Genomic DNA, 16,410 nt, shown 5'->3' on the forward strand with positions numbered 1-16,410 from the left:
TCAAATCCTTGCAGATGTGGTACCCAAGTAACTCTTTAGGTGAAAAATCACCCACTCTGTTATTCTTAAACTATCACATTTTGATCAATGGAATAAGACATGGAGATCCAACAATGAGAACTTGAAAGTTGTTGTCAAAGCAAACTTTTGATTTGTCACTATTAGATAACCAAACATCTCAAGATAGTGAGAAGCTCACCTACTGTAATCTTAGCTTGATCATGTGAAGCATTGTGACTTTGAGAAAGTTGCATTGAACAATTATAGTTGGGTAAATAATATTCCGCCAAATGTATATCAAGTTACAATGTAGTTCTTAAATGTTGGATCTTTGCCAGTGTTACATTTCCCATGCACCAGTTTGCATAGCTTAGAAGAATGTTGCCGAGTAGATTTTTCTCATTATGACATACTCAGTCTTTGCTGGAGAAATCAAACACCTGCCATTGAATTTAGTGCAACATACCGTATGTCATTCCGTTGGAGGCTGTATCTATCATTCTAAATATATGAAAATCCAAAATTTATGATGTCTTAGTTGCAGTATGTGTTGGATTGTGAATGCTCTGTGATCTCGTTGAATATTCCTTTATAAGCTTAGCAAATGATGAATCTTCTCGTTCCAGTAACTTGGATGGTTTGTCATACTCAACAATGCTTCCTGCTTAAGAACAAGAAAGTGTACAAGTTAAATCACGCACAAAATATCTGCAAATTATATTTATCTTCAGTGGATTATAACCTTGATTACCTTCACTAAGAACAAGAATGAGATCGCTATCTATAACCGTGTGAATCCTGTGAGCTATGATGAGTATTGTGCAGTCTCTGAATTCGTGACGTATTGTTGCTTGGATTATTGCATCTGTAGCAGAATCAATTGAGGCTGTTGCTTCGTCCAGAACAAGAATGTTACTTCTCTTCAACAGTGCTCTTCCTAGACAGAATAGTTGCCTCTGTCCAACACTCCAGTTTTCTCCATTTTCAGTAACTGTAGAAAGCCTCTCATAAATTATTAGACTGGTAACTCTAAACCGAGCTTATGATTTAAGTAGTAATGAACTGTAAGTTTGTTATCAAATGATCATAATCTCCTTGGTATGTTTTACCTGTTGAATCCAACTTCTTGCTATCTTGTCGCATCAGATCACCAAGCTGACACTTGTCTAGTACCTAAACAATCATAAAGCATCTGTCAATCTTCTAGTTAGGATACATTTAAATAAGATTTGGCATTTAGTTTCTTGAAGATATTTTAATATACAACACTGAGTTCAAGAAACATCTTCTGTTTGGAAATTGAAGCATCTGAGTTGAAGATCTCTTGTTTAATATGAACTGAAAACTATAGATTAGAATAAACTCAAATTATGCATGGTTATCCGTGTCTTTACTTTGCCGTCTACATTATTTGGTCAACTTATAGTTTTTATGTTCCCTTGTGACAGTTCTATTCTTCAAGGATCCAGCATTATATCATTACTTGATAATTTCTGCCTCATCCATAATCATGCTCAATACCATACTTGTAGTGACATACTTGGATTCTCTATATTATGAAAATTATGGGTTTGAAGAAACAACTTGCCTCCCATATCCTGCTATCTGAGTATTCCTCCAATGGATCAAGGTTTCCCCTCACTGTTCCCTCAAACAATATTGGGTCTTGTGGTATGATGCTTAGTTTGGAACGCAAGTCATGGAGACCTATCTTGCAGATATCAACATCATCAATTTGAATGGTTCCTTCTCGTGGTTCAACAATACGGAAAAGAGCCTGTATCAAAGTCGATTTGCCGCTGCCAGTTCGTCCTACAATACCAACTTGTTTTCTTCCTGGAACTGTGCACGTTATATTTTTCAAGACAGATGGCAGATGTTCAGCATATCTGACCTGTATCAACAACAATAGCAACAAACCATAAGTTTTTAGAAAACAACATATCTAACCTGTAGAGAAAAGAAAAATAAAAAATAAATAGAAAAAAATGAATGATTACTTATTCAAGTTGAGCACAAAATTCTTTTGTATAACCATACGAATATCTACATATCTTGGGCTTTGGGATCTCTGTATCTAATTCTCAATATAAACAAAGTTTTTAAACTAGAAATATAAATTTTTTTTATATTTGATTAATCTAAGTTTACTATTAAAAGGGTAGAGATTCTCTTAGTATTTTGTAGTGGCACTCATCTGCCAAACAGTTGCAACTGTTACCTGAAGCAGAAAATGCAGATGGGATTATAGTAAATAATAGCCTAAAACTTGAGATCTAGGTTTATTTATGTTTGTTGGCTTTATCCACATTGATACTGCCTAGCTATGAAAGAGAAGTATGGCTATTAAAAAGAATCCAACAATAATCATCAGTATTGTAAAGCAATTAAGGATAAACTAACTACTACTACAAGAAAAAGAATAAGAACATAAAAAATTGGAATGTCCTAAGTCCTAACTATTTGAGGTCAAATATATGAATCTTTTAGTTCTCCTTAGGATATATTCATATAATTTTAAATGATTCTTCCTCAATTTATCCTCTATCGATGCTATACTTATTGACAAATGAAATTTCTTTTACTATCTTTTCTATTCACTCCACACAACCACCTCAACATTCTCATTTCAGTAATACAAACCTTTGCATGTTCTATTTCTTTATTGTTCAACCTTAAACCTTACACCTCAAGGATAAAATAACTAAAAATATTAATTTTTTAATTAGGATATTGGGTGATATATGTTGAGCTCCTTGCAGCTGAGAATCAATCTACTAGAACCACAGGGCGTAAGACTTGATACGGTGGGTTTAATGATGGATTGTACCTAACCCATGGTTACTGAAGTGAAGGCTTTCATCCATGTGGAAATTAATTTATATTTGTAAAGATCTACGATAAAAACCACACACTAGTCCATTAAGCTTTGGGAAATTTTAATTGTTTTGTCATGGAAATGATATCATAATTTGTAACAATTTCTATGTTTAGAAAGTTGCAAGTTTTCAGCATACAAGTTTACAAGTCATATGAAGATAACTTGAACTGTTTTTCAGCTCATCTCTTTTCTAATCTATATTATTTAATTTCCTCAATATGCTATATCATATATCGCATTTTTATTGTTTGATGCAAAAACTATTGTTTTCTGGATGATAAGATCTAATAATCATTCTTCTAAATTGTGTTTTCAACTATGCTTGTTATTTTTTGCAATCTATATAGAAGTGCCTAGCTCTCTACTTGGCTTATAAAGCTTGTAATTAGTTACTGTGGCAATTATGTAGACAAGAATCAGAACATAGAATAAACGAACATGGAGTCATAATGCTTGATGTTTTGTCTAAGAATCAACTTCCATTATGGAATGGATTACTTGTCCCCACAGTATCTTGGAAAAAAATAACCCCATCACCTTCTCCCAGTGTCGATAACAAAAAGAGGCTGACTGGACTTTGGGTGAAAATATCTGTTTGTGTGTTTCTACATACTATTTGACCTTATGTTACTTTTACACTATTATTCCATAGAGACAAATTTTCACTGCATTGACAGAATTTCCAAATGACTACCTGTGTCTATGAACTTCTCTTGATTATGCATAAATATGGATGTAATATCGGAATTTGAGATCACCTCCAAATTCTTGAAGCATATAGTACCAACTTGTGGCCAATTGGTTGGTGGTCGACAACCTTCAATAAGTACAGGAGCTTCACTTGGAATCCTTGAGTATTGTAGTATTCTCTCGACTGAGATCATTGTAGTTTCTATGTTGCATATAAACCAGATGATAGTCGCAAGTTGTGAATTGAGATTTAATCCATAGGTCACTGCAAGCCCTGCAATGCCTGTATAACATACAAATGAAATTCTATTTAGATTAACCAACTTTTATGACAAGCTGACAAGTACTATCAAAGTTTAGGTAAATGAACTTTTCACTTGAATATATATGTTAATATGCTCACTTGGACTGAAAAATCCTTCTGGCAGGTTCACAAGCAAAATCAGTGAGAAAGCAAACACAAAGTTGGATAACAAATCCAGCCTGAATGAGAACCATTCTACTGCAGAAAAATCGTGAAACCATGGCCTTGAGTAATTATCTATGAGATCAAGGTTTGTATTGCTGAAACGGTCCTTCTGCCCGAATGCTCTAATAGTTGTAGCACCAGAGAATGATTCTGCAAAATGATGAAGGATTGGAGATCTTTGAATTTCTGACAACCGAGCCAATTCTCTTGCGGTCGGTATGTAGTATTGCTGCATCAGCCATTGTCAAGAATTCAATCTTCAAATCATCAAAATGATTTAGTCAACCATTATACCTGAATATCTAACTATGGTTAAGTTGATTTCTGTACACCTGTACACAGATCTACTTTTGCTTATTGCATGTCATATATAATGGCAGACAAAATCATGGCAAACTAAAATTTAAAAAATAATATTAATAACTGGTCAAATTATTCCTTTTAAAATTCAAGCATTTCTGGTGGGACCAATATCTGATTTTGATAATGAATCTTGATGTTTGTTTTTTTTTCTTTTGAGTGAGAGAGTGCTCTTACTTGATACCATATACAGATTGCTGATACTGGAATGAGTATTGCAAAAGTTGGCCAAGCAACCTGTGACATAACTGCAATGGTCCCTAGGATCTGTATAACTGAAAATGCACACCACGCCAACCTTGCTGCTAATTCTAAGTCAAGCACACTTTGATCTGTCGAGGCCTACATGAAATTTACAAATAATCAATTAGTCGTCTTAAGCACAATGTTCTATGAATATATGTGATGCAGGAGCTACATGAATGAGAGATTAAACTAAGTACTAACCCTGTTTAAGATCCTCCCAGAAGGCGTTGAATCAAAGAAGGACATTGGAGCACGGAGAACAGAGTGGAGCATCTTTTGGAAAAATTTTTGAGATGTCAAAAGGCCAACTTTTATAAGTATTGTTGCTCGGATCAACGAACACAGTGAACATCCAACTGAAAGAAGCACATACACCAGAAAGAGAAACTTGAGCCCCACTGCAGATTCTGTGGTTGCAGATGAAGGGGAAGCCCATGCCATCCAATAGTTGCTTGCTACTTGCAATATCTGGAAAATTGAATGTGCTAAGACTATTATGGGAACCATGGCTCCTCCTTGTACCGCAGTCAGGTATGCCCAATAAACATCTTTGGAAACACTTCCTTTCTCTCTCTCCTCATCTTGTATTAGCCTCCCTCTATTATCCATATCTTGACAAAGATCATGTTTAGACTCTTGCTTATCAATGATTTGAAATGAACTACTTGATTTTTTCTCTTCAATAGAATCAGGACTGCTTGATGCCTGTAGTAAATTTATCTCTGCATCACGTGGCAATTTGCTTGAGGCTTCTGTATTGAGTATTAATTCAAGAGCATCACTATGAGCTCCAACTAACACCTCAAATCCTGTGTTTTGCCTTAGAAGCTCATCAAAAGCTCCAGCCTGATCAATTCTTCCATTCTGCATCACCTGTTATATCAATTGCTATTAGCTGGTCTTAATCATTCTACTTGACTACATGACAAATTAAATAGGAAACATGAGTATGTTAGTTTTATGGGGATGCCAGATGCCACAATGTTGTCCTGATGAGTGCTTCTAGTTGATAATATGTTAATTGGTTTTGTTTTATTTGATGCAATGGGAAGAACTATAATTCTTGCAGCATAATCATTTGGGAAAAAGGAATTTCAGCAATTTTTCTTTACCAGGATAAGGTCTGCTACTGGAAGAAATTCAACTTGATGTGTAACATAAAGTATGGTTTTGTCTCTAAGAGTACCCATTACACAATCCTGCAGAATAAACATAAAGCATTTGTCAACATATGAAGAGGTTTTTCCACAATGAGAAAATTGAAAGTGACAATTACTAGGTATCTCAAACATTTGGTCCTCGGATTCATTTAAAAAACATTTTCTTTGTAACATATTAGAGAAGACAAGGAATTTTTGATATAAATCGTGCTGTATGGTTTTCTCTGTCAATTCTAGTCTTTTACTATGTTATACATTTGAGAGGGAAGAGGGGGGTGGGATTTGTTTAAAGCATATTTCTGCAATATAACCTTGAATAGTTGAGTGCCAGTATGAGCATCCAAAGCACTGAAAGGGTCATCAAGAAGGTATATGTCGGCATCCTGGTAGACTGCTCTAGCTATTTGGATCCTCTGCTTCTGTCCTCCACTCATATTTATACCCCTCTCTCCAATCTCTGTCAGGTCCCCATTAGGGAAGAGCTCAAAATCCTTTTTCAATGCACAAACCTCAACTGTCTTTTCATACTTTTCGCTGTCAAAAGGATTTCCAAAGATAATATTTTCTCTAACATTTCCTGATATTATCCATGGGGATTGAGAAACATATGCTTTGCTGCCACTAATTTTCACCTTTCCTCCCATCTTTGGTAGTTCTCCAAGGATGCAAGACAGTAAACTAGACTTTCCAGAACCAACAGTACCACAAATAGCCACCTTCATTCCCCTATGCACCTTCAACTGAATATTTTCAAGTGTGGGGTATACGGAGTCTTTGTTCCAGCAAAATATTCCATGATCGATCTCAACATCAATCTCTGTTTCTGTTCTTGGAACAATTTCAACCACATCAGATTTCATTTCGTCTTCTTGGAGGTACTTTGCTATTCTGTCAGCTGAAACTTTTCCTTGTGCAAGTACTGAAAGCAAATCAGGGATGGTAAAGATGGGCTCTTGCAGCATTCTGAATGTTGCCAATGCAGACAAAACTCTTCCTGTTGTCAGAGGAATTCCTATTAGTATGCATGTTCCAAATGTTGCTGCTGATATGAACATAGGTGCTCCCCAGAATATGAAAGATGAAATTAGTTGTACTCTTTCAGACCTCCACAGCCAGTTGTACTCTGTGTTTCTCAAGGCTTCTAACTTGTGAAGGTATTGTATGTCCCAAGCTTGTAGTTTCAAAATTTTCATGTTTCGGAGGACTTCTGAGGTTGCTTTCATTCGTTCATCTTTAGCTTTCATGATGCTGCTCTGGAATCTTTTTTGTGCTCTTGTTATAGGAATATTGCATGCCATTACCATTGTTGTTGCTGCTAATCCAGCAAAAGATCCCACTCCCAGATTCTTATGAAGAACATATATTGCTAGTGAAATCTGAACTGGAAGCATCCATATGATATTTGAATGCCACATGAGGTCTGTGATCCTTTGGATATCCACACTAATGTAGTTGATAATCTCCCCACTTGTATGGCTCTGCCGAGACTCACTTGATAATTCAAGACCCTTTTTATATATATGGGATATTAGAGCAGCTCTTACACGCATTGCAAGCTGTTGGGCTCCAAAATTCCATTGTCTCTGGCACACAGACTCCACAACTTTGGCACCTAGGAATGTAAGTACAAGTACATAACCACTTCTCAACCCATGCTGCCTCTCTCCTCCTAAGAACTTAACAAAGTTGACAATCAATGAAGGTCCAACATAAGAGGCCCCTGCTGCTACAACTGCAAAGGTTGCATTGATCGCTGCCTTTTTCCTAATGAATATAAAGATTGCTCTGTAGATAGATGAAGTTCTCAAGCCATATCTTTCTTTGACATTATTCAGGCAGCTATCAAACGAGTGGGACACAAACTCAGCAGAACTGTTTTTATCAACATCTGGTACTTCATTCTGCTCCAGAGGCTTCCTTCTCCCAGTAGCAAATAGCGGATTAAGCCATGAGAAGGTCATAAGTTGTAAAAGATTTGCACTTCCATACAAAGAGCTCCTCTGGCTTTCAACATGCTTCGCCTTTGATGTTTGCACTTGCAATAGTGGTTCCCTGAGACTGCCTGAGTCACTGCTGATCCCTGTTGTGCCTCTGACTGCAATGACAAACAGTAATATGCAGGGAAAGAGACTAATTATATCGGTATATTGTTCTATTCTTAAGAATGACTTCTCTTGAAGAATGGACTGTATGTCAATAACAGTAAAGGTAGCTGACTGCAGGGTGCTGCTTATCAACCATGTTCTTATAACCCAAGAAAGTTTTTCAGATCGAGTTCGTGGGAGATTCAGTGTGATAACAAGCAAAATTATCCAGGATATCAACTGTGTTGTCTCGGTTAGAACTGACGTAATGTACTTGCAGTTGCCTTGACTTCCTTTTAGCAGCAAGAAAACAAGTCCAAACAAGTTGGTGACCAGTAACAGTAAGCAACAAACTTTGGCAGCTTGGTATGAGAAACTCAAGCGTATACAATTAAGATTGTTCTGATCAGTAGTGCAATTTTGCATCTCTTCAACATTGGTCCTGGATCTCATTCTGCATGATTTGCTAAGTATCTTCCATAAGAGTTGCAGGAAGAAACAACTGATAAAAATGAGATGGACAAATACAAAAAGATTCTTCCAGAAACAAAGTGTGCTAATATCTTTCCATCCTTCCCAAAATTGAGGTGAATGGAAATCTGCAGGAGAACAAAATACTATTTTCAGTGGGTAAAGAAACAAAAGTTCTGCAGTAACTGCAGGTTAGACAAGCAAGCAACTAAATTAGATTTTCTGTTTCACTTTGAAGGTAGAATGTTTCATACTTTGTAAAACTTGCCTGGTTGGTGTTACACACTGATCTCATTCTTTTGAGAACTCAAATAGAAACTACATGAGATTTTTTTTGGTAATGTTATAAATATAATAGTTATAAAAAATTTGGTAGCTTATTTGTGAGCGTTATGGCATATAAATTTAACCACTTCTTGAATACCATCAATTTTTTTTACAATCACATCAGATTTAGAAAGGATTGACACATCTGCGATGGTGACACACCAAAACAGAATTCAAGTTTCTGTCCAGTGGACCCTTAAGGATGCAGATGCACTATGTAGATTCAGCCATTTGATTTCAAATTGTAAACACACTAGCCATCTTATCATTTATAAAGTTGCATCCAAACAATTGCTGGATCCTAAAATTCTTAATGCTGAAGGATGTTTAGTTTAATGCAGATATCAAAATTAAACAGAAAGGCAATTAATAGTCATAGCTTTCTTTTTTGGTTATTTGTTCCTTTCCATGTAAAATTATGCCATTTGAAATTTGCTTAGTTTCTCTCAACTGCAGTTTCCTGATGTTCAAATAATACCGCACTTACTTGAAGACTCATGAAGATTTAACTCTGAATCCAATTTGATATGAACAGGACTATTTCCTTTGTCACTAAATTTTTTAAATCTCACAAAAAGGTGATTTCTTTTTCTGTATAGGATATGTCACTGTCTACAGTTGAACTCCCTTTTATAGCATATTGCATTAAATTTTAGAGTTCTGAGTTCTTGCCTCTGTGTCATTACTATTGATTGCAAAGTTTCAGTTGTTAGTTTCTGACGGCCATCAGTTTTTATCGGGATAATTAGCTTTAAAATGCTTTATTTGACATCATCTTTCTTTACCAGAGTTTCTGAACCTTGGTCCTTTTCTGGTTTAAGCTGTTTATAGGGAATCATGTCGGTTTGGTTTTCACTAAATTGACCATCGATTTATTCAAGAAAATTCATGTAGGAAACTGCATGGCCATCTTATTTCTTCACATTGCACCATCCAAGACCAAATGCTGGTGAACCAGAATGTATATATGAATCACATGCAATGCTGCCATCACATGCAATCTGGTCTATATATTACCTGAAGACTTCAATGTGCACTATCTGTTGTTTCCTAATGATCAAACAAGAAACAATATGGATGACACAGGTCTCTACATATTATAAAACATGGTTTCTTCATATACATGGCTTCATGTATTATATTTGTTCCCGAGTTTAAGCATTACAGTCAGTTTCTTTCTTTTCCATGGTTCTGCAGATTGCTGCTGTGTATATGACAAAACCAAAAAGATGGATTTGCTAATTTTTACGTCCAACCATTACTCATGATTGTGTGAAGATGGCAACACAATTCTTTGTTGTGATGATTGCTTTCTTTCTTTTGATTGATCTTTAGAACAAAATAAATAAAAACAAACATACAGATCTTACTTGGCACATCAAACGTGTCTTGGCGAAACATTCCTGCGGTTTTCCTTCCTTGAGCCACTTCCTGATGTCTCCTGCCTTGTCCAATGTCACAGGGGAAAGAAGTGCAAGTGGAAGCGGGAAGAGAGATCGACCAGATTCGTCTGCGGTTAATGACGAGTGAAGAGTACTTTACCCAAATAGTTGGATAAGGTAAATCCGGGGAAAAGATTTCGTCGTGTTGGCCACCGCACGCGATGATGCATGGTTTCCTTTTGTAGATCCATTAGTTGGACGCAGCAGTGTGTGGGTTTCGTTTCTGTTTCTGAGATATCTCCTCTTGGCATATTCACCGAACACAATCACATAGTTGAGGATGCGGATAATGTGCAGAGTATTTTGCATATGAGAGTTATTAAGCGTCACGGTATGTTCTCTGAACAAAATCACTTAATTATGAACGTAATTTTTATATGCAGCGTACCGAGTAATGTAGCTACAGGTAGCACGTTGGATTACAAGTCCATGTCTGTCGCGGTCCAGCCCGGCCCATCCCATCCCATCCGGCCCGGCCCATCTATAAAACCCGGTGCCGTAGGAGTTATAACTGCTTCCCCGCAAATGCCGCTCTCCCTCCTCACGCGGCGATTCGGGAGTTTCGAGAACGAATCTTGGAGGCTTCGCCTGCATTTGTTTCGTCTTGCGCCGCCCCTTGGTTTTGTTGGATTTTGCTGCAGGAAGATGGTGGTGTTGGTCACGACGGCCGACGTTGAAGCGAGTTCCAGGCGCCTCGGAATTGATCCTTCCTTCCTTAGGTTGATGTGGTTTCTTTCTCGGAATTGATCTTTCTTGGTTTCAGTGGAAGTCGCCCCGGTCGAAGACTTTGGCATCCAAAGGTAATGGACCTTATCCTAACCCTAACCCTAACCCTAACCCTCTCTTGGCCAGAGCTTTTGTTTCGTGTAATGTTGTTTGTTTCTTGGGTTGATCTGTTCCTCGTCTTTTTTTTTTCTGTTTTTTTTTTTGGGGCGAAGCTTTTGGCATGAAAAGGTAATGTACCTTATCCTAACCCCAACACTAAGCGTGTCTTGGCCATAGATCTTTTCTTTCGCGTAAAGTTGTTTGTTTCTTGAGTTGATGATTTGTTCGTTATTTTCCTTCTGGCGAAGATTCTGGCATCAAAAAGTAATGTACCTTAGCCTAACCTAGCCCTATTGACCAGCGAGCTTTTCTTTCATGTAATGTTGTTTGTTTCTTGAGTCGATTTGTTTTTCATGTTCTCTGTTGGCGTAGATTTTGGCATCAAAAAGGTGATGTGTCTTATTATAACCCTAACCCTAAGCATATCTTGTCCAGAGAGCTTCGCAACATCTTATTATTAACTTCCATCTCCCTCCCTTGTTGATGCACCTCTTGCTCTCTCATCCACGATGGTTGTAGCACTTGAAGCTCAGTCGCGACATGGACTATCTGTCCCCTCCTGTCGACCAGATTTTGAATTTTTTTCATCAATTTCCTGTCGACACCGAGCACCTCCGCTAGTGGCTCAAGCTCGAAGCGGTTGAGGATGTTGGTCCTCTTTTATATATATATATATATATATATATATATATATATATATATATATGTATATGTATATGTATATGTATATGTATATGTATATGTATATGTATATGTATATGTATATGTATATGTATATGTATATGTATATGTATATGTATATGTATATGTATATGTATATATATATATGTATATGTATATGTATATATGTATATGTATATGTATATGTATATATGTATATGTATATGTATATATGTATATGTGTATGTGTATGTGTATATGTATATGTATATGTATATGTATATGTATATGTATATGTATATATGTATGTATGTATATGTATGTATGTATATATGTATATGTATATATGTATCTATGTATCTATGTATCTATGTATATATGTATATGTATATATGTATCTATGTATCTATGTATATATGTATATGTATATATGTATCTATGTATCTATGTATATGTATATATATATGTATATGTATCTATGTATATATGTATATGTATCTATGTATATATTTATATATATATATATATATGATGAGTGCAATAATGGCGAAACGACGTGAATGACGTCAGCCACCCTGTACCGTGACTTCACTCCACGGTCAACGAAACCCTGGGACGCCGTCCCAGGCGCATTAACGCCCGGACTGGATCCCGTCCGTCACCACAACACCCTCACCCCTCGTCCAACAAGCCCAGCTCTGCGCCTTCCAGGGCTCGGTCAAGGGTAAGGAACACGCCAATCGAGATGCGCCATACCCTACAGCAGCCCGGTCTCCAACACAGCCCCAATGGGTGTGTCAGACACAGCGCGAGGTACTTACCCAGGCCCATCTATAAATACTAGAGGGTTCCAGACGAGGAGGAGAGAGAGACACTCGCACACCACACTTGTATGGAGGCATTCCGTCCTCCAAAACCCCCTCCACATCTCTCCCTCTAACTTGATCGTCGGAGGGGTCGGGCCGAGCTTCCGACCCGACCTGTGTGCAGGAGCGAAGACGAGGTGGCCTCTTCCCGGCGCTGCTGCGGAGCTGCCGACCCGATCTACCGCCCGCAGCCACCATCCCGACCGGGAGACTCCGGGGGAGCTGCGCCCGAGATCCTCGACATTCCGAGCCCCAGAACCGAGCTGCGTCGGCCCCGAGGCCACGGCTTAAAAAGTTACTTACCGTAACATTTTGGCGCTAGAAGGAGGGCCCCCAGCATGTCGAGCGGTCATCACGACGAGCGTGCCAGACTCGCGATCGGGGGACCATTCCCGACTGAGGCTACGGGAGAACTCCCCCCTCTCCGAGGACCTCGGGAAGAGCGTCCCGCAACGGCTTCGGAGCGCTACTGGCGGATCTTCAACGATCCGGGCTTATCGCCCCCCGACGGAACCACCGGCAATCCGTCGCCCGTATCGGCGGAAGCCTTCCACGGCCTCACTCACCAGGTCCAGCTACTCACCGACATGGTACAAACCATTGTCCCCCTTGTCTCTCGTCCATCTCGGCCCTCGGGCCCCCAGTCGTTGTATCAACAGGGGGTCCCTACTCAAGCTCCCACCCAGCTTCGAGAGCCCCCCACCTCACCACGGGTGCCGCTATCTCAAACCCGCGAGCAGGCGGCGGTCTGCCCGGAAGGCCACTCGGAACCAGAGGCTCTATCCTCGAACTCTGCAGTTTCCCTCCGCGCTCAGCTGCGTCTCGTCAACGAACGGCTTGATAATGTGCAAAGGGAAATCCGTGCCGGACCACCAGGAGAGCCCACGGAAGGCCCACATCAGGGGTCGCCGTTCGTGCCGAAGATACTGGAGCACGCCATTCCCCCAGGCTTCCGACTCCCCCCCCTGGACACTTATGACGGCTTCGCGGACCCGGCCGACCACACAGCGGCCTTCCGCGCACAGATGTCGTTGTACGGGACCTCTGACGCCTTGACGAGCAGGGCATTCCCCACCACGTTGAGAGGGCCGGCCCTCGCGTGGTACGGAGGCTTGAAGACTGCGACGATCGCCTCATTCGATCAGCTCGCCAAGAACTTCGAGCTCCACTTCATAGCTTGCGCTCGCCCAAAGCCTTCCATGGCGTTCCTCCTCGGGCTTACCCAGAAGGAGGATGAGCCCCTCTCCCTTTATGTAAATCGCTTTGCTACAAGGATCCGGGAACTCCCGGACGCTCACCCTTCACTATCAATGCAGGCGTTCGTAACAGGCCTGCGTCCCTCCCGGCTCTTCTGGTCTCTCGTGGAGCGACCTCCTACCTCGGTCCCCGAGATGCTCCAGCGCGCGAACCAGTTCGTGGAAGTCGAGGCCTGGACGGGGGGGAAACGGCAGGAGCACAAGAGGGAAAGACCAGAGTCGGCTCAGGGACCTCCCCCTCCCAGACGCAAGCTCCACCAACCCGATCCTCCCCTGCTAGGACCCCTCAGGGGTACATCCCGCACAGAAGTCTTTCTCCAGATCAGGGAAAGGGGACTGCTCAAAACCCCTTACCCGATGAACAACCCGCGAGAACTGGCCGACCGGTCCAAGTACTGTCGCTTCCACCGCCAAAACGGGCATGACACGGAGGAATGCCGCGAGCTCTCGCGGCAAATCTACGAACTCCGCCGGGAAGGACGCCTCGACCCCTCCGACGATCAGACAGGCAACATCCCCCCCACCCGCCCAAACGGCCCGGCCGAGCGCCTAATCAGCGTCATCACTGGCGGACCAGCGTCCGGAGGGGATAGCATGTCTGGAAGGAAGGCCTACGCCCGCTCGGCCTGGGACGAGGGTCCCCATGGAACTCCCGACCCCCAGGTCACATTTCCCCCCGAAGTCGTCGGACGACTGGAGCATGACGACGCGCTGGTAATAACCGCCAGAATCGCCAATGCCCAGGTAAGAAGGATTATGATTGACACAGGAAGCTCGGCGGATATACTGTTCCACGACGCCTTCCAGAAGCTGGGACTTACGAAGCAAGCCCTGAAACCCGTCCGCTCGGACCTCACCGGATTCACCGGCAACTCGGTTTCGCCTTTGGGATCAGTCACACTACCTCTGACGCTGGGGACACCGCCCAAGACTAAAACGGTGATGTCGACCTTTCTGATAGTAGACCTTCCTACAGCGTACAATGCCATCCTCGGCCGACCTTCCCTCAACAAAAGCAGGGCCCTGGTTTCCACTTACCATCAAACAGTGAAATTCCCGACTCACGCGGGAACTGGGGAGGCTTGGGGAAGCCCTCGGGAATCCAGGCGATGCTACCTGACGGCAGTCTCCCTACACAACAGGGCAAAAACCGAAGCACCCCTGGACGATCCCAGAAAAATGAAGCGGCCAAATCCACATCCCGAGCCGTCGGCCCCGACCTACGACGTGTCACTCAAAAAAGGACGCCCGGACCGAACCATTAAGGTCGGGGCTGACCTACCCCAGGACGAGCGGGAACAACTCGTCGGCCTCTTGCAGGAGAACGCCGACGTCTTCGCTTGGTCGGCAGCTCCGCAGCAGCTGCCGACCAAGCGATGTGACGTAAGCCGGCCCCTTTGCCAAGGGCTCGGGGGTATTTATAGAGGAGGTTTGATGTTACCTGGTGTAGCTGTAGCTGTCTGCAGGGCAGGACTGTACCTTTGGTTGCGTGGGAGGCCGAGCTGCTGCAGGGTATGGCGAGCCTCGGGCAGTGAGTTGGTCAGGGGGATGACGTGTCACATTGCCATTTTTTGCCATATCAAGTATCATTCAGGCTCGAGTGGATTCCAAGGAACGCTGTGGCTACGGAAATGATCTGCTTGGCTTGATGTTAGAAGCTTGTCACAAGCCAGAGGGGCAGATCCTGAGCAGGGACGCAATCGTAGATGAGTGCAAGACGTTTTTCTTCGCAGGGCAGGAGACCACCGCTGCTGTAACGGTGCCGAAGGCAGCCCAACATCACCTCAACATATCGCCTGATGCCCGCCCGGTGAAACAAAGGCCGCGACCCCAGGCCCCGGACAGGCAGCAAGCTGTCCGCCAGGAGGTAGAACAGCTCTTAGCGGCCGACTTTATAGAAGAGGTCAAATACCCACAGTGGCTATCCAATGTAGTTCTGGTAAAAAAGCATAATGGGAGCTGGCGAATGTGTGTTGACTACACCAGTCTTAACCAGGCGTGCCCAAAGGACTGCTACCCCCTTCCAAGAATCGATCAGCTCGTGGATGCAACCGCAGGGCACGCCCGACTCTCATTCATGGACGCCTTCTCCGGATATAATCAGATCCGAATGGCGCCTGAGGACCAGAGACACACAGCCTTCATCACCAACCTCGGGGCATACTTTTACAAAGTAATGTCGTTCGGACTAAAGAACGCAGGCGCAACTTATCAGAGAACCATCAACAAGATATTCGCCCAGCAGATAGGGCGAAACCTGGAGGTCTATGTGGACGACATGATTGTAAAAAGCCGGGTCTCGGGAGATCACCTAACGGACCTATCAGAAACATTTGCCACACTTCGAAACTGCGGCCTTCGGCTCAACCCCGCAAAATGTGCCTTCGGCGTCAGTACAGGAAAGTTCCTCGGATTCATTATACACGAAAGAGGGATCGACGTCAACCCGGAAAAGGTCCAGGCGATCCTCGACATGCAGGCCCCTCGGACGGTCAAAGACCTACAGCGGCTGAACGGACGGCTGGCCGCCCTATCCCGATTCCTGTCCCGTTCGGGCGATCGCTGCCTAGCCTTCTTCCGCGCAATAAGAGATCCGAAGAATTTCCAATGGACGCCCCAGTGTGAGGAGGCTTTCCGACAGGTCCAGCAGCATTTAGCCAACCTTCCCCGCCT

The 16,410-nt window shown here is 42.2% G+C and overlaps 2 protein-coding genes across 2 annotated transcripts; both read right to left on the reverse strand.

Moving 5' to 3' along the window:
• Positions 1 to 524: 524 nt before the first annotated feature.
• LOC135638390 (putative ABC transporter C family member 15) lies at positions 525 to 4,275 on the reverse strand. Its single transcript, XM_065151503.1, has 6 exons — positions 3,975 to 4,275; positions 3,640 to 3,854; positions 1,589 to 1,945; positions 1,110 to 1,173; positions 752 to 991; positions 525 to 661 (listed from the first exon to the last, which is right to left on the reverse strand). The coding sequence occupies exons 1-6, from the start codon at positions 4,273 to 4,275 to the stop codon at positions 525 to 527; spliced, it is 1,314 nt and encodes a 437-aa protein (XP_065007575.1).
• Positions 4,276 to 4,835: 560 nt separating this feature from the next.
• LOC108952825 (ABC transporter C family member 9) lies at positions 4,836 to 10,724 on the reverse strand. The gene is made up of 4 exons (XM_065151504.1): positions 10,535 to 10,724; positions 6,118 to 8,489; positions 5,759 to 5,845; positions 4,836 to 5,519 (listed from the first exon to the last, which is right to left on the reverse strand). The coding sequence occupies exons 1-4, from the start codon at positions 10,722 to 10,724 to the stop codon at positions 4,836 to 4,838; spliced, it is 3,333 nt and encodes a 1,110-aa protein (XP_065007576.1).
• Positions 10,725 to 16,410: the final 5,686 nt, after the last annotated feature.

This window comes from Musa acuminata, chromosome BXJ3-5 (genome assembly GCF_036884655.1).
Source record: "Musa acuminata AAA Group cultivar baxijiao chromosome BXJ3-5, Cavendish_Baxijiao_AAA, whole genome shotgun sequence".
Taxonomy (NCBI): domain Eukaryota; kingdom Viridiplantae; phylum Streptophyta; class Magnoliopsida; order Zingiberales; family Musaceae; genus Musa; species Musa acuminata.

Excerpts from the sequence above, each read along its gene's own strand:
- LOC108952825 (XM_065151504.1), bottom strand. The coding sequence starts at position 10,724 with ATGCAGGCGAAGCCTCCAAGATTCGTTCTCGAAACTCCCGAATCGCCG. Across the intron at positions 8,490-10,534 it reads TGTAATCCAACGTGCTACCT|ATTTCCATTCACCTCAATTT; the intron begins GTAGCTACATTA and ends GTTCTCCTGCAG. Across the intron at positions 5,846-6,117 it reads CTGGCACTCAACTATTCAAG|GATTGTGTAATGGGTACTCT; the intron begins GTTATATTGCAG and ends TTTATTCTGCAG.
- LOC135638390 (XM_065151503.1), bottom strand. The coding sequence starts at position 4,275 with ATGCAGCAATACTACATACCGACCGCAAGAGAATTGGCTCGGTTGTCA. Across the intron at positions 1,946-3,639 it reads TATGCTTCAAGAATTTGGAG|ATATGTTGTTTTCTAAAAAC; the intron begins GTGATCTCAAAT and ends TCTACAGGTTAG. Across the intron at positions 662-751 it reads CATTCTTGTTCTTAGTGAAG|GAAGCATTGTTGAGTATGAC; the intron begins GTAATCAAGGTT and ends GTTCTTAAGCAG.